The sequence below is a fragment of the Lithobates pipiens genome, unplaced genomic scaffold (genome assembly GCF_037356315.1).
Source record: "Lithobates pipiens isolate NorthernLeopardFrog02 unplaced genomic scaffold, aLitPip1_a1.2 Scaffold_22, whole genome shotgun sequence".
In the NCBI taxonomy this organism is placed as follows: Eukaryota; Metazoa; Chordata; class Amphibia; order Anura; family Ranidae; genus Lithobates; species Lithobates pipiens.
Window position 1 is genome coordinate 6,466,016 of NW_027507784.1, and position 24,874 is coordinate 6,490,889.

A 24,874-nucleotide genomic window follows, 5' to 3' on the forward strand; every position below is an offset into this window, starting at 1 on the left:
TGATCAGGTTTTATTTTTTATTTTTACACATTTCACTGGTATAAGCAACCATTTTTATTGAATGAAATGGATGTATGCATTGTATATTATGGTGATTAGCTGTGATTGGCCACAGATAATTCCATGGTACAGAGGGGTTGCAATTGGCCCTGTCTGTACCACGTGATCACTGTGACCAATCACAGCTAGCAGCACAATGGTACACAATGAATGGCTTAAATCAAAGCCATTCATTGTGTACAATTGTCTTGTGATCTGCTGTGGACGTCATATGATGTTGCTGCGGCCCACTGCCGGTATCAGTTGATCACTGTGACCAATCACAGCAGATCACAAGACAATTGTACACAATGAATGGCTTTGATTTAAGCCATTCGTTGAGTACCATTGTGCTGCAAGCTGTGATTGGTCACAGTGATCACATGATATCGGCAGTGGGCCGCAGCAACATCATATGACGTCCACTCAGAAGTACAAAGGTCAGGCCCAGTCGTCATTTGACAATAGGCTGGGTGGGAAGTGGTTAACTAGGATCATGGCCATTTGATGCAAATTTTGTAACTTTGCACCAAAATGTCTGAGACATCATTTTTTTTTTTTTACCTATTTCGCAAAAAAAAAAAAAAATGAATGTAATCTCTATGCTAATCAGGTACATCACATTATTTTAAATGGTCTCATAATGTTTTATGTATTTCTACTCTACAGAATATCAAGTTTAGAGGTTCCCATGAAAAGTCTATGGACAGCGTCTATGACATCCTGATTTTTCAAGGTGAATGTCGGCGGGTTCAACATTGGACTCTCCATACTATACGGGACTAAAAATCAATCAAAGAAGATGTGAAAATGGATCTCACATAATTAAAAGCAGCCCTTCCATAATACAGGATGAGGACGGTACAATGGAATCATGAGTTTTGCTCTATATCCTCCCTGGGGAAAAAAATCATGAATCTACTCCAAAAGTGGGGCCTACTGCCCAACAATGGGCAAAACTACTGCAGATGTACTATCACCAACCAGGAGCTTCACACAACGGCACAATGCTATTGGCTGAGGATAGGCGTAGAGTTTTTCCTAAATGTACATAATAATATGACTGGATACTATCATTTATAGGTAAAGTTGATCCAGGGAATATCCGATTGCCTCTCGGGGGATCAGGAAGGAATTTTTTTCCCCTGCTGGAGTAAATTGGAGAATGCTCTACTGGGGTTTTTCGCCTTCCTCTGGATCAACTGGATCATAGGTTGGACTTGATGGACTTGTGTCTTTTTTCAACCTCACCTACTATGTAACTATGTAACTGTGGATGAAGGATTGTGTATATATAGGATTGTATGATTTATTTTTTATTTTTTGGTTAAACTACATGGATTGTGTATTTTTTTTCAACCTAACTACTATTTAGACATGCGCACACTGAAATATTTTGCTTCGGAATTTCGTTTTCATCCAAAAAATACATTTATTTCTTTACTCCTGAAATTTGTTTTGATTTATTTTGTTTCGTTAAAAAATGCATTTGTCCGAAAATTCGAAATAATTAAGGTTGAATCTGTCATTGAAGGTTTATGGTGTCTGTCGAATGTTCTAAGAAGATTCAACTGAGCAGCTAAACTGTACGATGCCGCAATCGTACATTTCCAGTCGAATGTTCCGCCTACAAGCTATAGTAGAATTCTAATGTTGTATGACACTAGTAATAATTATTGTAGCACTAACCCCCGAAGGGGCTGCTAATTAGATTGGGCCTGCACTCTTCTTAGAAACCCCACTAACTTGACTCAATCCCCTTGGCACAGCTGTGGCGCATTGTAATACAGTACAATATAAAACAATGCAAACTACCTGTATTGTACCCTCAGGATCCACTGGCTTCACTTGGTGGGAAGAAACAGTACTCCCCACAACTGGATACTTAACCAGAAATATCTTTACTGAAAAATATTTAAACAGATGATATATTTCAATATAAAACAATATAAAATGTATATTTATATATATTAACCTGGGAGCTCCCCCTGCTTTAAAGCTATATGTGAGGCCTCACTTGAAGTACTTTATCAGGGGTTTTCTTTTCTTTGCTAGGTAGATAGGCCTCAAGCCTGCTCAGTGTCAGTTGCTCTGCTGTGCCTGTGTGGAACTACAGGTTTCAGTGAGGCCTGTATGTGAGTCTAACTGCGTGCAAAAGTTAACAAATTGTGGGCCGCAACCCAGAAAAGGAAGGGGAAAGTGAGGAATGATAGGGGAAAAAACAAGAGTACAGGAAGGAAGGGAAAGAAAAGGGTAAGGTAGATAAGGATAGGAAAGGGGAGGAGAGAGAGGAGATGAAAGGGAGGAGAAAAAGAGAGACCAAAAAGCTGAAACTGGGAGGTGAAGGCGGAAGGGCACAAGGCAAAAGGAGATGGGAAGGGAGAAGGGAGGGGGGAGGGATAGAAGAGAAAAGGGGAAAAGGGGGGAGGGGGAGAAGAGGAAAAGGGGAGGGGAGGACAAAGGGGAGGGAAAAAGGGTAGGATGAAAGATGGGAGAGAAAAGAGGGGTTAAAGTGACCGAAAAGTTATGGAAAAAAGAAAAAGGAGGGAAAAAGAAGGGGGTGCCCTTTGGACCTTCTGAGTGCCTTTGGACCTTCTCAATCCGGCCACCGTCTTTCAGGCTCCGTCAGGTCACCTCACAAACAAACAAGCTGGCGCTCTGCGATGGCTGTCGGCCGCTGTCTCCGAGAAGCCTCCCAACAGATCTACACAGGCAGGCAGCGTGGTCCCAAGAGACCTAAAATGGCCACTCCGGTCCCTTTTATCCCCTACCCAGCATGCACTGCGTAAGAGAGAGTGTTCATGGGTAGGTCACGCGGACTCCCAGGTAACAAGGTCAACCTTCAGAATCCAGACAAACAGTCACTTCCTGCACAAGTCTTTAGGTTGTTCTGAGGTAATAATAAACAGGTGCGTTACTCATATTAGACCACTAGATGGCTCTGGTATGAAACCACAGTAATGTCCATAAACCTTACATTAAGCATACATAACCACATCAATAGGCAAGGATGTCAGCGCTACATTATATTTATTAATTATTATTACTAGTAGGGATGAGCTTCGAGTTCGAGTCAAACTCATGTTCTACTCAAACATTGCCTGTTCACCGAACAGTGAACAATATGGGGTGTTGGTGGCAAATTCGAAAAGCCACGGAACACCCTGTATAAGTCTATGGGAGAAATCTAAAGTGCTAATTTTAAAGGCTTATATGCAAATTATGGTCATAAAAAGTGTTTGGGGACCCGGGTCCTGCCCCAGGGGACATGGATCAATGCAAAAAAAAGTTTTAAAAACTGCAGTTTTTTCGGGAGCAGTGATTTTAAAAATGCTTAAAGTGAAACAATAAAAGTGTAATATTCCCTTAAATTTCGTACCTGGGGGGTGTCTATAGTATGCCTGTGAAGGGGCGCATGTTTCCCGTGCTTAGAACTGTCCCTGCACAAAGTGTCATTTCTGCAGGAAAAAAAGTAATTTAAAATCACTCGCGGCTATAATACATTGTAGGCTCCCCGTAATACAGAGAACACTCATTGAAAGTCATTGATAAAAAAAAATGTGTGGGGTTCCCCCAAATTCAATTACCAGGCCCTTCAGGTCTGGTATGGATTTTAAGGGGGAACTCCACGCCAAATTAAAAAAAAAAAAAATTACGTGAGGTTCCCCCCCAAATATCCATACCAGACCCTTTATCCGAGCACGCAAGCTGGCAGGCCACATGTTTTTGCTTTTAATAGCCAGAAATTGCAACCGTGAGTCAATTTAAATGTGATTTGACTCAGTGATTTTCACTGCAGCATGTTCTATGCATGCTACAGATGTGCCACTTTACAGGGAGACTAAGGGAACACCCCTGGCATTATGTTAAAAGGATTTTTTTTCTTTTTATTGTTGCACTTTAAGCATCACTAACCACCTCAATACCGGGCACTTACACCCACTTCCTGCCCAGGCCAATTTTCAGCCCCTTAGTTCCAGTGAAGGAAACTCTTAATACCAAGACATTTTGTACAATTTCATTCTCCCAACTTTGTGGGAAGAGTTTGGGGACGGCCTCTTCCTGTTCCAACATGACTGCTCACCAGTGAACAAAGCAAGGTCCATAAAGACATGGATTAGCAAGTTTGGGGTGGAGGAACTGACCTCAACCCCATAGAACACCTTTGGGATGAACAAGAGCAGAGACTTTGAGCCAGGCCTTCTCATGCAACATCGGTGCCTGACCTCACAGATGCTCTTCTGGAAGAATAGTCAAACATTCCCACAGACACCCTCCTAAACCTTGTGGGCAGCCTTCCCAGAAGAGCTGAAGCTGTTATAGCTGCAAAGGGTGGGCCAACTCAATATTGAACCCTACGGAGTAAGACTGGGATGCCATTGAAGTGCATGTAAAGGCAGTTGTCCCGATACTTTTGGTAATGTAGTGTATATATGAGATTCTGTACAGTAGAGTTGACCTGTAGCATTAAAACTGCTATAGGGCATAAATAAACTATTTTGGTTGGTTTTCTTTTAATAGGAGTTCTGTCATTTTTCAGGTCGTTAGTAATAAATATGCTCTACCAGAAAATTTCCATGTTTTGGCAGTGGAAAATGCTGCGAGAGGTTGGCAACCCTGCCCCTTCTTCAGGACTAAGAGCAAGGGATTAACATTTGATAGATATAATTAAGAATGGGAGTTGTATGTGATATACAAGACAGAGTACATTGTGTGCACCTGTATTGAAGTTGCCAAGAAAAACGTCTTCGTTATATATTCTTGAATCTACTCACATCCCGCGGGAGGCATGCAGGAGGACCAGGAGGAGGGGGAGAGACGTTCGCTCTCTCATCCTGGAATCTACGTTGCCTATCACTCCTTTTCTGAACACAGATTACTCCCAACGATATCTGGTCACATAGGTGAACATTTCCCCCGATGCCTTTTTTACCATTTGACCTTTTCTAGTTTTTTTTTTCGTTTCAATATATTTTATTTGCATCAATAAAATGTAACAGAGACATTGTAGAAAATACTATAACACAGCAAAAGGTAATACAGATGTGTAACCATTCATCGTCCTGAGTCGCCTAGAGGGTGAACAGGCAATCAATATAATTGGAGAAGAACCATGAGCCCATATAAAGTAAGGGTTATAGGGAGTACAAACTTAAACATCTGGAAAAGTCAATAGCCTCTAACAGACCAGAATTAACTAATACATTTGTGCAGAATCCTAGTAAGAAGAAATGTCCAGGAAGAAGGTAGAGTCCTCCACCACCCCATAAGGGCTCTTGCTGTGGCCGAGAACCCCCCACCCCCCGCCGTAACTCAGATCAGAGAAGACCAGGAACATGCACATCAGAGGTATTGATCTATTCAATGAAACCAAAATAGGAAACCCAAACAAATTGCATCTGGGGGTCCAACATAACTAGTTAGGTGTAAAGGAGCCCAGGTTCCCGGAAACCGAGAACAACAAACTGAGGTCAACATGGTAGCGCAAGGGCAGGTATTGAGTTCAATTGACTTGACCTCGCTCTACAATGAAGCGTCTATTGCAGATTGTACCCCTCTAGGCGTCATAGAAGAAAGCTAAAAGTGGGGGAAAAGAAAGGGAACGGAGAAGAGGGAATAAGAAAGAAAAGAAAAGGAAAATAAAGATAAAAAGATGAAGGACAACTACCAGCAGGAGTCGACCGTGGGGGGATAAAATCATATCCAGGGTCCAAATCCTAGCGCAATTATGGGGAAAGGGCTACTCCCACGAAGCTCGCCCAGGGCTCCCAAATGGCCCTGAATTTGTCCGAGCGGTCCAGGAGTACGCTTGCCGACTTTTCTTGGAGCATGATCCAGGACACTTTTCTCTTGGCCCATACAGTGGAAATAGTGGGTTGTTTCCAGGCCTTGGCAAGAGTAAGCTTAGCTCCTAGTAAAATAAAAGTGATGAGGCGTTGCGTATTCCTGGAGGCTCCCTCTACAGGGAAATTGAGGAGCGCCACCAGAGGAGACATCTGGACCGGTATGGTAGAGATTTTGGAGATCCAGGTAAAAATCCTGTACCAGAACTGCCGTATTCTAGGGCAAGTCCACCAGGTATGTATCATGTCACCCCGTAGGCTGCAACCCCGGAAACACAGAGGGGAAGTGGATGGAAACATTTTAGCTAATTTCGAAGGAACCAAGTACCATCTTGTTATCACCTTGACACCGGCTTCTATCATACTCGAGTTAAGAATGCCTTTGAAGGATTTGAGAAAAAGCCCTTGCCATAAGTCAATGCTCCAGGATTGGTTAAGATCCTCTTCCCATGCTAGCATGTAAGTTGTTTTGGAGCGTGTGGAAGAGAGTGCCTTATAAACAACTGAAATCCCCCCCTCTGCTCGCTGGACTGACCGCACCATGTTTCATATGGAGTCACTTGGGGACCACTAGGAAGATGTCTACATTTTTTGTGCAGGAAATTCGTAATCTGAGTGAAACGAAAGAGTTCAGTAGAGGGCATGTCAAGTTTGCTGATACAATAGGCTTTAGAAACAGGGCCCAAAGGTCTAAGGAAGTGACCTATTCTATACATCCCCTTGTCCAGCCACCATTGAAAGGCTTTAATGTCCCGTCCCGGAGGAAATTCTGGGTTATGAAAGAGGTGGGACAAAGGTTTTAACGGGGAAATAAGGCAACAATTATTTTTTAGACCATCCCAAACTGAAAAGGAGTGGGAAAGAGTTGGGGACAGTATCGGGGGCCTCATTTTTTTGGGGCACCACATAAGAAAGTCTGTGCCTGGGAACCGCCTATCTCTCGATCTGTATCCAGTCAGGCTTCTCCCATCTAGAATAGATAGCTGATAACTGTGCCAGCTGGGCTGCTTGGTAGTATAGACGTAAATTTGGGAGACCCAAGCCTCCTTCCGATTTGGATCTGAACAAAATGGATTTAGAGAATCTATGTCCTCCCTTTCCCCAAACAAATTTAACAACTTTAGCTTGAAAACGTTCTAAGCGCACCCTGTCTACTGGGATGGGAAGAGCTCTGAAATGATACAGAATACGAGGGAGCAGCGTCATCTTAATGGTGTTGATTCTACCTAGCCAGCCCAGGGACAGCCCAGACCACCTGTTTAGATCCTCCTCCAGTTTGTGGAATAATGGTGGGTAATTAGCTTGATGGAGGAGATCAATCCTGGAGGTTAATTTGATCCCCAGGTATGATATCGTAGTATCACTCCAGGTGAATTTAAAGCTGTCCCTGAGCCTTTCCATAAGTGGGTCAGGGATATTAACATTGAGAGCCTGAGATTTATGATAATTGACCCTGAGACCTGATACTAAACCAAATTCCGTAAGGAGACTGCAAATGTTGGGCAACGAGGTCAGGGGAGACGAGACGAACATCAGAATGTCGTCTGCAAATAAGGCACATTTGTGCTGTTGAGAACCACAGTGAATACCTTGAATATTTGGATTATGCCTAATGGCTATAGCCAAAGATTCGATTGCTATTGCAAAAACCAAAGGGGATAGTGGACAACCTTGTCTGGTACCTCTTGATATGGGGAAAGATTCTGAGTAAAATCCCTGCATACGAACCTGGGCTGTAGGAGACGAGTATAGGGCACGCAAAACATTGAGGAAGGAATCGCCAAAACCCCAACGTTGTAATGTTGTAAAAATATATGACCAGTGCACGGAGTCGAACGCTTTTTGGAGATCTAAAGATAAGAGGCAACCCTGCCTGGCAGAATTCCCATCCCAATTGGAATTAAGAAGCGACACGATGTCTATGGCCCTACGCGTTTGATCAGGGCCCTGTCGTCCCGGAATGAATCCTACTTGATCTTTGTGTATGTATAAACTAATGAAGGAAGCCAGACGGTCCGCAAGGATTTTGGTCAGAATCTTCAAATCATTGTTGATGAGGGAAATCGGTCTATAATTACTGACTGAACTAGCATCTTTATTGGGTTTAGGGAGGACCGTGATATAAGCCTCATTGAGAGAGGAATCAAGACTTCCCCCCCTACGGAGGTTGTTGAAGAAACGGGCCATGTATGGTGCAAGAGTGGGGGCGAACGCTTTATAGTATGGTATCGAAAAGCCATCCGGTCCAGGGGCCGAATGCATTTTCAAATGTTTAATCACTGCACACACCTCCTCTGCTGAGATGGGCGAATCCAACCTTGCTTTGTGTCTATCCTCTAATGAGGGGATCGGGAGGGTGTCAAGGAATTTGTTGATGTCCGCAGGGGATGGGCTGTGGGTACCACTGTATAATGATGTGTAGAAGTCACGGAATTCGTGCATGATGCGCTGGGGGTTTTGGGACATGGAGCCGCCTTGGATTCTAATTTTAGGGAAGGCCGGGGCTCGGAATTTAGGTGTTAGTCTCTTGGCCAGCATAGAACCAATATTATCACCCTTATAGTAAAATCTGGCTCTGTTCCAGCGCAACCATTTTTTGGCTTTGGTGGTCAGGGCCAGGTTCAAAGCCAATTTAGCAGCATCCAGTTTGGAGACTGGAACAGAACTTGGGTTCTTTTTATGTTGTTTGGCTAGCTTTGTGTATTCCCTGTCTAAATTATCAATATTAGTTTTGTTGGTTTTGTTAATTTGGGAAGAAATATGAATAAGATGACCCCTAATTACTGCCTTATGGGCTGCCCACAGACAGGTATCATCTATGTCGGGAGTGTCATTAGTAGCAAAGTATTGTAGGATACTTTGTTCAATTTCCTGAGCTCTAGCGGGATCACTCAAAATAGACTCGTTGAGTCTCCAACGTCTACTTGGTCTGTGGCATGCAGGACGAGAGAGAGTCAAGACAACCATTGAGTGATCCGACCAGACCACTTCCTTAATACTAGCCCTTTGAGCAAGAGAAATGGAAGCAGATTCAACAAGAATGTGGTCTATCTGGGAGAAGGAACCGTGAGGGTTAGAATAGTGTGTAAAGTCTCTTAAAGTCGGGTTAACCTCTCTCCAGACATCAACCAGACCTTGCTGGAAAAGCAGCTTGGCTATACGTAAGCTTTGATTAGTGGGTCTAGTCAAGCGTTTGCCCAAGGGGCGTGATGTGTCCAAACCCTGGTCAAACGCGATGTTGGAGTCCCCTCCAAAAAGAACCGTACCCTCAAGTAACGGTGTTAAGGTGGAGAGCATACGGTGGAAAAAGGCTAACTGGCCCTTGTTGGGGGCATAGTAAGATACAAAGGAGTATAGTTTACCATCAAGCTCACCCACTAATAACAAAAACCTACCCTCCGCATCCTGGAATTCAGATTTCAGTGTGAATTTGCATCTATTAGAGATAAAGATGCCCACTCCCCTAGTTTTATCCTCTGCATTGGCCAGAAAAAATAGGGGAAATTTGGAGTGAATAAAGGAGGGGTTAAATCTTTTAGGGAAGTGTGTTTCCTGAAGCAGAGCTACATCCACCCCATGTTTGTGTAGATACTGAAATACTTTGCGCCGTTTAAGGGGAGAGTTTAGACCTTGGGAATTGTGGGAAATTATTTTGAGTGGAGTTAGTGGAGGTAAGGTCGCATCAGCCATTGAGCAGAGAGGGAGGACCGCCAGCAAAAACAAAAGCACTTACTCTGCAAAATCCTCTATTTCCAAACCAACTTACATTCCATAGAGGAGGACCCTGATGAGGATAAGCGCTGCTCCGAAAGGTCCCCCCGGCTACTCCTGCAATGATAATGATAAGAGAATAATTAGTACAGATAGAAGGAAGAAAGGGAATAGGAATGAAGAGAAAGACGGGTGACAAGAGAGTCATCCGTAGAGTGGAGGGGACAGAGTCCTCCACCTGTGAGGACAAATCAATCAAACAACCCAACCCTACTAAAAGTAGGGATAAGGTTTGTCCAGTTACCAGGACCAAAAAGTCCCAGTGAGCCAGACAAATGGGGGGTACATGAGCACCGCCCCAGCAGGAAGGCCTCAACAATTATGGAAAACCATAATACATAGTAAAATAATCTTGAACTTAAACACGGCACCCATAGAGCGATGGCCCTCGTGTCTCCTCCATTGGCAATAAATTGGGATAAACTAAAAATGACATAAGGAAGGAGGACCGAGAGCCCATTATGTAGCAATAATTGTAATACATATGAACAGAACTATATATAACACCTGAAACTTAGGGGAAGCGAAAGTCTCGGATATTTGGCAGGGGAAATGGTGAAAAACAGCAATAAGGGGAGGCAGGGAGAGGGGCCTCCGGGACCACCCCCAGAGCCATCACAGGAGAAAAAAAAGAACCAATCTTCTTCACCCTCCCCACCCCCTGAAAAAAATTATTAGGATTAGATGGGTCATTGTGAGCAACAATGGAAAGTCCCATGAGGGTAGCACGGCCTAGATACCCTCCAATGCCCGCCGCACCACCTCTGTAGATGGGTGCTAAAATAGAGGACAGAGGAAAGGTCTAGAGTCCAAGGCACAAGTAAGGTGGTAATTGCTCCCAGGGAGCATCTGAGAAGTTGCAAAATACTCGAAGGTCCTGTGGTTGATACACTCAGGGGGGACCAGTTTCCTTAGATTTCTTGGATCGTACAGTCTCCCACACTGGAGGTAGGGGGCTGGTGGGCAGTTGTCGTTTAGCTGACTGGAACGTGTTTCCTTGAGGAGTAGGATGTGGAATTTGGCTGATAAGGCCTAGCTGCAGCAGGAGTTTTTCCCCTTCATGTAGGGAACCAAAAGTGTAGGCTTTGCCACGCAACATGAATTTGAGTTGGAAAGGAAAAAGCCACCAGTATTTAATTTCTTTGTCCAGCAAAACTTGAAGCAGGGGTTTCAGGGCTCTTCTTTTTTGGATAGTGGACGGGGATAAGTCTGCAAAGATCTGTAAATGATGCCCTTGGAAAATGATCTTTGGTAGGGATCTTGATTTGCGCATTATTTCCTCTTTGACTGAAAAAAAGTGGGGCTTAACCACAATGTCTCGGGGGAGCCCATCCGCTCTGGGGGGCCTGAGAGCCCTGTGAGCTCTGTCTAGTTCCAGTCGGTGGTGCGGGATATCCGGAATAAGTGTTTTGATGAGAGATGAGACCGTTTCAGGAACCTCCTTGTAGGATTCAGGGAGCCCCCTGATCCTAAAATTATACCTTCGATTTCTATTTTCGAGATCGTCAATTTTAGCTTGTGCAGTCTCCAATTGCTCCTGTAGATTCTGTATGCAAGCCGTATTTTGATTGGTCCTAGAAATTGTGGTTTCCAAATTAGATTCCACTATTTCTATGCGGGAGCCAATATTGTGAAGGTCTGCCTTAATATCGCTTGTAATTTTATTCGCTGTTATGTTCAGGAGATCTGCAAATTTTGCAAAGAGATCAGCCACATTCAGATTTTGCGGTAGGCCTGAAGCCTCAGGCTGTAGTGTGTGAGGAGACTGAGGTGGGCCAGCCTCCATTGGTGAGAGTCCCAGGTCTGCTAGGGTATGCTCCAGGAGGGATGCTGTAGAAGCAGGAGAAGTGGCTCCCGGGGGGGGAAGTCAGGCAAGGGGTCTGGTGCCAAAATGGATGGGGATGCAGCATTGTTTGAGTTAGGCAGGCGAGCGGGGCCCAGGCAGCGCGAGGCCGCCGCCATCTTGGCTGAATCTGACAGGGACACTGCGGTGTCAAAAGCGGTCGTTAAATTTCTTCTCACCGCTCCCGCGTACATCGGAGGTGTCCCCGAGGCTTCTGCTCGTTTAGAGGCTTCGTTTCAGGCGAAGATTGCGTCCGAGGGTGCCGGTATAGAGGCCGGAGCTGCTGCGGCGGGACGGAGCTCTCAGACTAAGCGTCCATCTTCGGAGCCTCCGCGCATGCGCCCCCTCTAGTTTTTTTTTAATGCTTCCTCATTCTTGGTATTTACTAGAAAAACAAAAGCAGTAGTTGATCCCGTATGAAACGTAGTTCCTCAGAATTATTCAGGAAGTACATCATTCATCATGTCTACCTTCACCTCCACCTACAACCATTTTATCAAATACCAAATCAGTTGTGCAAAGACCAGGTGTATCAAGTCATGGAGCCCAACATTTTTCAAATAAATAAGGACAATCTGTGTTTTATACTGTATATATATCCCCCTTTGTTCGTACGTAGAGGGGAACGCATATTAGGTCACGCCTGCTTATGTCAATGGAATTCAATGGTACCTCTGCGATCGGTAGAGCAAGAGCAATCATTTCAACTCTAAACTAATGTTGGGCAAACGGTTTGGCCAGAGCATGGGTTCAGGTCGAACATTGGCTGTTCGCCCATTCATCGAACACCCAAATTGTCAGAGTGTTTGACCATTTGTTTGGCCCGCCGAGCGCCCCACAATGCACTGCACATTGCACAGTGCCCTGATTGGCTGAAGCAATAAAGGATTTGCCCAAAAAGGAATGTTTTTTGAGAGCACTGATTTTTTTAATGTTTAAAGTGAAGCAATAAAAATGAAATATTTCTTTAAATATCGTGCCAGGGCAGTGTCTATAGTATGTCTGTAAAGTGGTGCATATTTACCGTGTTTAGAACAGTACCACAGCAAAATTACATTTCTAAAGGAAAAAAAAGTCATTTAAAACTGATTGTCAGGTCTCGGCAATATAGATGAAAATCATTGAGAAAAATGGCATGGGGTTCAGTCCATTACCAGGTCCTTTCGGTCTGGTATGAATATTAAGGGGAACCCCAAACCAAAATTTGTTGTACATTGTACCCCTACCATTTCACAAAAGTGTCAAAAATCGTAAGAAACACAGGAGACAGGCCGCAGGAAAACAGGGGGGATGAGAAAGCGTCCCTCCTGAACCATTCCAGGCCACAGGCCATCAACATGGGCATGCTTTGGGGTAGCAGGCCTCATTTTCACAACCCTTGCCCGGTGGTTGTGGGGGTCTGCGGGCAGGGAAGGGGCTTATCGGAATCTGGAAGCCCCCTTTAACAAGGGGACCCCCAGATCCCAGCCTCCCCCCCTGTGTGAAATGGTAATGGGGTACAAATGTACCCCTACAATTTCCCAAAAAAGTGTGAAAATGGTAAAAATAACAAGACACGGCTTGGGGACATGTTTTTTATTAAAAAATAAGTGTCCCCCGAAGTCAATTCATCTTCTTCTTCTCTCACTGCAACGGACCGAAAAAAAGAAAAAAAAAAGCCACACACCGCCACCGATCTGCCTCCCATAAGGACACAAAAACAGACTTTGTCATGACCTCAATCAGTCAAGAGCCAGGAGATGGATAATTTGGGGGTTGCCTCCCCAGAAATGAGGGGGACAAAAACAGATGTTAAAAGACTAGCCTCGGCCTTGAATGGTACAAGGAAGACCATGTGTGGTCGCAGAAGATAAATAAAGACCAAGATAAAAAATAGGAGGAAAACAGTGTGCCCCTAAATTCATTTGTTTTTCGTTCTTGAGCGTAGCAAATGCACATTGTTTTCTTTGGGTCCTTTTCAATTATGGGCCCATTCAACTGGACCTATGTTGCTTTTTGTTCAGAATATATTTATATTAATTGATCTTTTGGTCGGTTTTCTTCTTATTTTTTAGCTGGGTCTTTATGTATCTCCTGCGACTACATATGGTCTTCCTTGAACCATTCGAGGCCGGGGCTAGTCTTTTGACATCTATTTTTGTCCCCCTCATTTCTGGGGAGGCAACCCCCAAATTTTCCATCTCCTGGACTGATTGAGGTATGTGCTGCACATCTCCCTGAGGTCATGACAAAGTCTGTTTTTTGTGTCCTTATGTGTCATTATTTATAGATATTCCTTTTTCTTTCCATGTTAGAGCTGGATCTTTGTGGTGGTCCCATACTATCCCTGAGGAAGCCATCACTGGCGAAACATGTTTCATAGTTTCATAGTTAGTTAGGTTGAATAAAGACACCAGTCCATCCAGTTCAACCTGAGTAAGTGTCTACAATTGTCCCTATCCCTGTACATTGCTACACCCACATTGGTCTCTATCCTCAAGGAGCCCACAATCCAAGGTCCCCATTCATATACTAGGGCCAATTTTTGGACAGAAGCCAGAAGCCAATTAACCTACCTGCATGTCTTTGGATTGTTGGGATTCAACTTCCATTTGTGGCCATCTTTTCTTTTTCTTGTGGGTTACTAGAAACCCAATATATATCATGTATATGCTCTACCATTGATTTTAACTATTTTGTTATTTCTACTTATCTTTTTGTACTAATAAAGAAATTATATTTTTTATCTTATTTGTCATGAACCATTTGTCAGTAGCACCGTTATAATCCCATTCCTCCATATTTACAATTTCACTAAGCGGGATGAGGTGCAGGATATTATAGAGCCACTCAGATTATACTTTATAGTCTATCACACATGTGTTAGCCCTTGTACACACGGTCGGACATTCCGATGGACAATGTCCGATAGGAGCGTGTTGTCGGATAATCCGACAGTGTGTGGGCTCCAACGGACCAAGTTTTCCAGCTGGGCTATAAAATTTTCCGACAACATGATCCGATCGGACTTTGTCCGATCATGTGTAGAGAATTCCGATCGGACAAAGTGCCACGCATGCTCGGATCAAATTCCTAGACCAAAGCTATTGGCTACCAGCCTGAACGTAGTCCTGTCCTAACAAAATAACGTCATCACGTTAAGTACGATCGGATTTTCTGACAACTTTGTCCGACCGTGTGTATGCAACAGTTTCGGACAAAATCCGACGGATTTGGTTGTTGGGATGTCCGACCCGTGTGTACAAGGGCTTATCCTCATACTCAGGAGAAGTAGCAGAAAGTAATTTGGGGTGTAATGCAACGTATACTCATGACGTGTGTAGGAAATATCTCAGTAAAGTGAAAACGTTGTGTAACTAAAAAATAAAAAATTTTCAAAAACTTGTGGCAAAATATAATAACTTCCAAAGACTCCACATGCCTCTTACCAAATACCTTGGAGTGTCTACTTTCCAAAAAGGGGTAATTTGGAGGGTGTTTATACTCTACTGGCATTTTAGGGCCTCTGCAAAAATTGTGAAAGGCAGTCAGAAAATCCAATGCACAATTAACATCCCTTGAAAGTCTGTTGATGCTTATTGGGTTTTTGGGCTCCTGTACGTGGCTAGATTGCCAAAAAGTCTTCTAATGCCACGCATACACACGACCGGACTTTCCGTCAGAATAAACTCCGAAGGTCTTCCCGAACGGAGTCCCGACCAAACGGACTTGCCCACACATGATTGCACCAAACTCCGTTCGTTTCGAACGCAATGACGTATGACTGAACTAAAAAAATGAAGTTCAATAGCCAGTAGCCAATAGCTGCCCTTCTGTCGTATTTGGTCCGTGGGACCAGCAGACACACAGTCGGTTTTCCCGATAGGAATTGATTCCATCGGGAAGATTTAAAGCATGTTCTATTGCTAGGTCCGTTGGAATTTTTTTTTAAAGAAAAACGATCGGAATATCCCACACACGATCGGAATATCTGATTCCGTCAGACCTTTTCTGCCGGAGAGTCCGGTCGTGTGTACGCGGCATTAGAAGCATTTTTTTTTTTTTTTTTTTGCCTTTTCAACTTGCTGCAAAAAATAAAATCTTCTTTGGGCTCTCAGCAAATATTCCGTAGAGAAGGCAAGGTTACACAGCTCCAGGTGAGACTAATCCTCCCTCTGATGAACCGGGTGCAGGTCCAGTCCGCGATCTGGGAAAATTAAAAAAAAAAAAAAAGTATTGACCGCACTCCAGGACAGGATACATGAATTTCTTTATTGTAGTAATGAACAATTTATGACAACACAGCAGGTACAGAGGAACCACAGTAGGAGTTGACGCGTTTCACAAATTAACATTCGCTTAGTCATAACCTCTCAGCAAATAGCTTGGGGTGTCAAATGGTCATTTGAGGGATGTTTTGGACTCCCCTGGCATTTTAGCACCTCAAGAAATGTGATAGGCCGTCAGAAAGTCAGAGTTGCTTAAATGCTGCGTGATTTCCAGTATATATAACATTATATAACATTATAACACAGTATATATACTGTATAACATAGTTTGTAGACGCTAAAATTTTCACTAAAAACAATATACATTTATTGTTTTTTTGTTTGTTTTCTTAACCAAAGACAGGTAGCAAAATACATTTTGATCTACATATATGAAGACATTTGATTGTATTGGAGCAGTGTTGCTTGACCGAGCAATTTACAATTAACCCCTTCCCGACCGCCGATACACATCGGCAGAATCGCACGGGTGGGAAAAACGGCATACAGGTACGTCCCCTTTAAGATGTGGCATTGTGCGCACGTACGCGTCCGCCTGCGGCATTTGCCAGCTGCATGCTCTGTGACTGTGGGTCCCACGGACTCGATGTCCGCCGGGTGACCGCGATCGTGTCACGGAGCGGAAGAACAGGGAGACGCCCATGTAAACAAGGCATTTCCCCATTCTGCCTAGTAATATGACAAAGATCACTGCTCCCTGTCATTGGGAGAAGTGATCGCTGTCATGATAGTGGTAGCCCATCCCCTCCCTACAGTTAGAATCACTCCCTAGGACACACTTAACCCCTTGGTCCCCCCTAGTGTCCACCCCTTCCCTGCCAGTGTCATTTACACTGTAATCAGTGCATTTTTTATACAACTGATGTATAAATGACAATGGTCCCAAAAGAGTGTCAGAAGTGTCCGATGTGTCCGCCATAATGTCGCAGTCATGATAAAAAATCGCAGATCGCCGCCATTACTAATAAAAAAATAATAATAATAAAAATGCCCTAAAACTATGCCCTATTTTGTAGACGTCATAATGGGATTTTTATATACAGCTTACCTGTAAAATCCTTTTCTTGAGAGTACATCACGGGACACAGGAGCTTCATTACATAGTGGGTTATATAGGCACCTCTGGTGATTGGACACTGGTTGACCCTAATTAAAGAGAATTCCTCCCCTATATAACCCCTCCCATCTGGGAGGCACCTCAGTTTTGTAGCAAAGCAATAAGAAACCACGTAAAACCCAAGAGGGGCGGGAGCCCTGTGTCCCGTGATGTACTCTCAAGAAAAGGATTTTACAGGTAAGCTGTATATAAAAATCCCATTTTCTTGATGATACATCACGGGACACAGCAGCTTCATTACATAGTGGGATGTCCCATAGCAATGCTCAGGTTGAGGGGAGGGAGACACAGATCATAAATATAGACCGCCAGGGACCTGAGGACCTAAACTGCAGCCTGCAGTACACTGCGCCCGAAGGCGATATCCTCTTGCCCTCTGACATCCACCTGATAGAATCTGGTGAATGTGTGGACTGATGACCAAGTCGCAGCCTTACAGATCTGAGCCAGGGAGGCCTGGTGATGCACTGCCCAAGAAGCACTGACAGCCCTAGTAGAGTGCGCTTTCACCTGAAAAGGAGGAATCTTCCCCTTTAAGCTATAGGCCTGAGAAATAACCTGTCTGATCCACCTTGAGAGAGTGGACTTTGACGCTGCCTGACCCCTTCTAGGGCCTTCTGGCAGAATAAATAAACAGTCAGTCTTTCTTATGTGAGCAGTTGCCTGAAGATAAAGACTGATTGCTCTAACCACATCCAAAGTGTGTAAAGACTCTTCCTCTATGGACTGAGGATTTGGAAAAAAGGATGGTAGGATTATATCCTGATTCAGATGGAAACCCGAAACCACCTTAGGTAGAAAGGACCCGTTGGGACGCATAACCATCCGGTCCTTATGGATAATTAAATAGGGCTCTTTACAGGAAAGAGCTGCCAATTCTGATACCCTTCTAGCCGTGGATTTGGCTACTAAGAAGACCAGCTTTTTAGTCAAGAGAGCTAAAAAAGCCAGATGCAAAGGTTCAAATGGTTGGGCCTCTAAGGCCGAGAGAACCAAATTCAGATCCCATGGGCATACCGGAGGTTTAACTGGCGGTTTTATCCGCATAGCCCCCTGGATAAAAGCCCGTACTAGGGAGTGTGATGCAAGAGGTCTTTGAAAAAATACTGACAGGGCCGAAATCTGCACCTTGATGGTGCTTATGGCCAAATTCATTTCTAGGCCTGACTGGAGAAAGGCCAAGATTCTGCTAATGACATACTTTCTAGGATGCCATCTCCTGAGTTCACACCAGGAAACATATGTCCTCCAGATCTTGTAATAGATACGCCTGGAGGCCGGCTTTCTGGCATTGACCAGAGTGGAAAGGACTGGCCCCGAAAGGCCACGGTCTCTCAGAATGTGGGTCTCAGCAGCCAGACCGTCAAATTCAGACTGCGTAAAGCAGGATGGTAGATTGGACCCTGTGAGAGCAGATCTGGCCGGAGAGGGAGGGTCCATGGCCTGCCCACTGCCAACTTCATGATTTCTGCAAACCATGGTCGCCTGGGCCAAGCTGAGGCCACTAAAAGGACCGACTTCGACTCCCTCTTGACCCTTCCCAGGAACCGCGATAGCAGCGGGCTCGGGGGGAAGGCATAGATCAGATTGTACTGATCCCAGGGAACCGTCAGAGCATCTGACCCCTGGGCAAGCGCATCTCTTGTCCTTGACACAAACCTGTCCAGTTTCCTGTTGAATCTGGACGCAAACAGATCCACGTCTGGAGTGCCCCACTTGTGACATATGTTCTGAAACACATCGGGGTGCAGAGCCCATTCTCCTGGGCACAACTGCTGGCGGCTGAGAAAATCCGCCTGCCAATTCTCCACTCCTGGGATGAAGACTGCAGAAAGACACGGAACATGCTCTTCTGCCCAGACAAGTATGCGATTCACCTCCTTTTGGGCCACCAGACTTCTGGTACCGCCCTGGTGATTGATGTAAGCCACTGCGGTGGCATTGTCGACTGAATCCGAACCGGGAAACCTCGCAGTCTGTAAGACCACTCTATGAGTGCCATATAAACTGCCCGAATCTCCAAGATATTTATGGGCAGCAGACCTTCGGTCGCAGACCATTTTCCCTGCGAGCACGTTCCCTCCAATACGGCTCCCCAGCCTGTCAGGCTGGCATCCGTTGTGACAATCTTCCATGAGAGGGGAAGAAAAGTTTTGCCTTTCAGCAAATTCCTGGTTTGTAACCACCAGACAAGACTTTTGCGTGTCCCGGGGGATAAACGCATAGGAAGATCCAGGGATTGGGGCTTCCTGTTCCAAACCGCAAGGATGCATCTTTGCAGAGGCCTTGAGTGGAACTGGGCGAATGGGATGGCCTCGAATGAGGCGACCATCTTTCCCAATAGTCTCATACATAACCGAATGGAGGAAGATCTTCTGCCCAGAATCAGGCGCACCAGATCTCCAATGGCCAAGGCCTTTGGCCTTGGAAGAAACACCCTGCCCTGAGCGGTGTCGATAATCAAACCCAGGTAATCCAACCTGGTGGTCGGTTGCAAGGACGACTTTTCTAGGTTTATAATCCAACCTAGGCGCTCTAGATGTTCTAGCATCCTGGTGACGCTGCGACTTAGGCACGCTGCAGTTCTCTCTACGAGAAGCAAGTCGTCTAGGTAAGCCATGACGGCTATGCCCTGAACTCTTAAGATTGCTAAGAGAGGGTCCAGAATCTTCGTGAAGACTCGAGGGGCCGTAGCTAGCCCGAACGGCAGGGCCACAAATTGAAAATGGCGCCGCTCTACCGCGAACCTTAGAAACTTCTGGTGTGCGGGAAATATTGGCACATGGAGATATGCATCTTTGATATCTATTGATGCCATGAATTCTCCCCCTTGCAGGGAGGAGACCACAGTGCGTATTGACTGCATCCGGAAGGTCTGGATGTGTAAAAACCGGTTTAAGTCTCTCAGATCCAAGATAGGTCTGACACTTCCGTTTGGTTTTGGAACGGTGAAGAGATTTGAATAAAAACCTGAACCCTGATCTTTCGGGCTCACTTCTACTATCACACCCTGGGATAGTAACTGATCTAAGGCCAGGAATAGCGGTTTTTGCTTTACTGGATCCTTGGGGATCCTTGACCTTAGAAAACGAGAAGGTGGAATCTTCTGAAACTCTAGCCTGTAGCCCAGAGATACTGAAGAGATCACCCATTTGTCCTGAATCTCTTCCCGCCAGGCACCTGCAAACTGCAGGAGCCTCCCCCCCACTCTGCCGAGCGGGGGCGCCCCTTCACAAGGAGGTCTTGGGGGTCTGCTTGGCAGGCTTTCGCCCCCAAGTCTTTTTCTGTCCCTGGGCTCGGCCCTGAGGCTTTCTAGCAGAGGAGGGCTGGGAAGGCCGTCGCCACTGTTTAGAGCTTGATGCTTCGGGAGAGAGAGTACGCCTGAATGAAGGACGTTTGCTCTTTTTGACTGGAAGGAGAGTAGACTTACCTCCCGAAATATTTTGGACGAATTTATCTAATTCTTCCCCAAACAAACGCTCCCCTTTAAACGGGAACCCAGTCAAATGCTTTTTGCATGACATCTCAGCAGCCCAATTCTTTAGCCATAGAGCCCTACGCATGTGTACCAACATGAGGGATAAACGTGATGCTTGTTGGACAGAATCCAAAATCGCATCAATTATGAAACACAAGATGTGAGGCATCTCTGCATATTTCTCTACTTCCTCACTGGGGAGGAGTCCAAACATTTGTTTAACCTGTTCCTTGAGGAACTGACACAACCCCACGGCTGCGACTGTAGGTTGCACCACAGCGCCAGCCATGGAAAAGGAGGCTTTTAATAAGGTTTCCAGCCTTTTGTCAACTGGATCCTTAAATACCTGCGCATTATCCAAAGGACAAGTTAGGTTTTTATTCACACAAGAAACAGCCACATCGACAGATGGGACCCCCCATTTCTTGGTGAAACTTTCCTCCACAGGATAATGCATAGAAAACCTCTTGGGAGGAGTAAACAGTTTATCGGGATGTCCCCAATCCTCATACATCAATTTATCCATTAAAGGATGAATTGGGAAGGAACAAGCAGTCTGTGGGGCTTTCCTGACTCCCAGGGAAGAAACAGAGGATGTAGTGACTTCAGCAGCCGGCATTCTGAATGTGGTACGCACCAATTCAGTATAATACTGCACCTGCTTTCTGAGTGCCTGGGAGGAGGGGACTAACTCCTCTTCCTCTGACTCATCCGACTGCTCATGATCCCTATCCAAAGATAGGGATCCCTCCTCATTTTCAGAGCAACTATCTGAGAGAGGAATTTCAGCAGAGGGAGGGGATCTACCCCTTTTCCTGCTATCTTTTAGGGAAGCAGAAATAAAATTCATGATCCTCCCTTCAAAACCCTCCAATGTAGCCCTAAGGGAGTCCTCAGTGACATAGACCGGGGCTGCGACATTGAGAGAGGCTGCAAAGCCTGAAAGGGGCACCGACTTGTCTTGAGAGGCAGGCTCCAGTCTTGCAGAGGGGGATGGTAATTTACAGGCACTTTTGGAACCCCTGGACCTAGGCGGTGACTTGCCAGTGCTTTTATTACCTGCCCCTGAAACCCTCTTACGAGGAGACATAGTACTAAGCTACAAAGCAGAGGTACTAGTACAAATGCAATCACTGTTGCGCTTAAAGTCTCACAATAAATCAATATATGTTTAAACTGCACAACCTGATGCTGAGTAGGTGTCTTAAGGTTTTCCTGGATCCAATCCCCACGGATGCTTACAGCCCACAGCTCATGTGTCTCCAGTTACAGTCCCCTGACGCTCTGGGCTTTTTAAAACTGCCGCTTGGCGCCTGCGCTACAGCGCCGTGCACACTAACGTGCACGGCTCGCAACCACACCCCCCCCTCCTCCATTAGGCCGGGAGCGCGCCCGGCGCGCGTGCACGTGCCCGCGCGCGTGCACGAGGACCGCGGAATCCGGGGGGGGGAGGAGAACCCAAAGGGAGCAACGTGGGACCCCTGACCTGCATGGGACCCCTTTTTACCTTTAACTGTGGCAGGAACTGTAAGGGAGACGTGAGTAGCTGGAGAACCAGGCTTTCACTGAGCGTGTTTGTATTGAAAGGCATGTAAGTATGCATCAGGCTGCTCTTACTCCCTCTAGTGGTGGAAACCAGGTAAGACATACAACTACTCACAATGAAGAAATCCATTCATATATTTAAAATATATAGGATGACTTCCCTTACCTGTCCCCGCCGCAGGAATTGCTGATATCAGACCAATTCCAGCCTTCACCCATCACGGCGGGTATTGTTAGCCAACCTTCAGGTATATCTGGGGCTCTTACGAAAAGATCCTCCCACCTGGGCCATGTAGAAAGCTCTGCCAGAAACTTACGGGCGCCCTGAGTAAACAGTACCCCAAGTCTGGTTGTCCCAGAGCCCAGTCTTCCAATGGAGAGGACTTACAGGCAAAACCTCGTTTCTTCGGCAGACGAGGCCCGGGTACCATACCATCATGGGAGTCAAATATCGGCCCGAGGTATGGATCCGGTTTGTTGTAGCCCTTCGGCCCTCGTCGGGACCCGCATAGAGCTAAGTTTTACGTGACCATCGACCAGACACTGGCGAAAAAACTGAGGTGCCTCCCAGATGGGAGGGGTTATATAGGGGAGGAATTCTCTTTAATTAGGGTCAACCAGTGTCCAATCACCAGAGGTGCCTATATAACCCACTATGTAATGAAGCTCCTGTGTCCCGTGATGTATGATCAAGAAAACTTTTTTGCGCAAACCAATCAATATACGCTTATTGTGATTTTTTTTTTACCAAAAATATGTAGAAGAATACGTATCGGCCTAAACTGAGGGAAAAAACATTATATATTTTTGGGGGATATTTATTATAGCAAAAAGTAAAAAATATTGCGTTTTTTCAAAATTGTCGCTACATTTTTGCTTAAAGCGCAAAAAATAAAAATCGCAGAGGTGATGAAATACCATCAAAAGAAAGCTGTATTTCTGGGGAAAAAAAAGGATGTTGATTTTGTTTGGGTGCCACGTCGCACGACCGTGCAATTGTCAGTTAAAGCGAAGCAGTGCTGAATTGCAAAAAGTGCTTTGGTAAGGACGGGGGGTAAAGTCTTCCGGGGCTGAAATGGTTAAAGTAGCGCAATGCTGAACAGCAAAAAATGTGGCCTGGTCGTGAAAAGAGGGTAAAAGCTTCTGGAGGTCCAGTGGTTAAAAAAAAAAAAAGATAAAGAATAATTTCAAATCTTATATAACGTTCCCACGTTCGAGTATTTCTGAGTGACAATACAGGATGATCCACACGAGATGTTTTGGTTTTGCCCGTATGTACGAAGAACAAGGAAGCAAAAACAAAAAATACCATCAAATGATAAAAAAAAGGCGATGTAGGAATTTTCACCTCTTTAGTGAAGCTGAAAATCATTTTGTGAACAGACGGCGTTGGGAGAAATCTGCGTTCAGAAAGGAGTGATAGGCAACGTAGACTCCAGGATGAGAGACCGAACGTCTCTCCTCGTCCTCCTGGTCCTCCTGTATGCCTCCCGTGGAATGACACGTGAGTAGATTCAAGAATATCTTAACTAAGACTTTTTTCTTGACAACTTCCATACAGGAGCACACAATGTACTCTGTCTTGTCCATACAACTCCCATTATTAATTATGTCTATCAAACTTTAATTCCTTGACTTTAGTTCTGAAGTAGGGGGGTCACAATGTCCTCTGAAACATTCCGGCCTCTTTAATTATATATATATATTTTTAGTTCAATAATTTTCATTCAAAGTTTTCAATGATACATGAAAAATGTGCATTGACCATCATATAACAAGACATAGTAAATAGTATTACATGTATAAATACATATATTGTACATCCATGACTAATATAAATGAAATGTAAGCAAGTTTTACGCACTAAACATTGGGTGAAGGGAATTGTCCGACTCCTCGAGACACCCCATCTGGGGAACAAACTGCCCCAAGGGAAGGACAACACCATTAACACCATCAACCCTTACCTTCCACTCTATTCATTACGGTTTATAGTAAATTATGACCATACCATCTTGTTAGGCTATACAAGACGGAATGTTATGGACATCAATTCACTAAAAACATATAAAATGTATTTTATAAGGTAGTGATAAATGAAAAAAAGATGAAACATAATGAAACACGAGGAAAGGGAAACAAGGAAAGGGAAAAACAAGCCCATTGAAGGGTTCAACTACTCAGGAACATTATCTGGAAAGGTGTACATAACGTCTTTGAGGAGAGGATTCATCGCTTTAGAAGAGATTATTTTATTTACCCTCTTATAGTGACTTGTTGGATTTTTTACCAATCTGACCAAGGTTGCCAATCTGACCAAGGTTGCCAGTTTAAGAAACTCAGTATTTTTCCCCATTTACTGATGCTAACATACTCTAATATGTATAACGTGTAGAGAGGGTGCGTACAGCATCGGTTACCTCTGGTGGATCTGGAGATCTCCATATTCGAAGTATTACTAGTTTAGCTGCTAGGAATAGTTGAGTAGTAAATTGTCTCAGAGGGGGGTGGTATGTCTTCAATGCCTACGTTTAAGAGGGCCAATGATGGAGAACATTGTATAGATAGGCCTGTTACTTGGTGAAAGATTGTAAATTACCAGAATTTTGCTAGCTTGCCACATGACCATAGTATAGGGAAAATAGTGCCTGCTTGGGAACAGTTCCCCCAGCACAGTGGAGATATGGAAGGGTTAAACTTGGCAATTCTGTAGGGTGCTAAATACCATTTTTGCATCACTTTCTGGGAGAGCTCCCAAAGATTGGTGCATATATATATATATATATATATATATATAAAAATATATATATATGTATATATAAATATATATAAATATATATTAATTAATAGATACAATATAGACTATTCTATCTCCAATGACTTCTTCGAGCGGACTTTCCAGCAGAAAATGTCCGACGGTCTCCTCGACGGACTTTCCAAAGAGTACCAATGGACTTCCGAATGAACAGA

At 44.7% G+C, this 24,874-nt stretch overlaps 1 protein-coding gene across 1 annotated transcript in view; it reads left to right on the top strand.

Moving 5' to 3' along the window:
- Positions 1-24,874, top strand: part of LOC143925274 (uncharacterized) — a 148,030-nt gene that overhangs the window by 79,925 nt on the left and 43,231 nt on the right. Inside the window, exons 12-13 of the mRNA XM_077449862.1 lie at positions 4,561-4,646; positions 23,271-23,408. Coding sequence (XP_077305988.1) covers positions 4,561-4,646; positions 23,271-23,408 — 224 coding nt within the window. The remainder of the gene's footprint in view (positions 1-4,560; positions 4,647-23,270; positions 23,409-24,874) is intronic.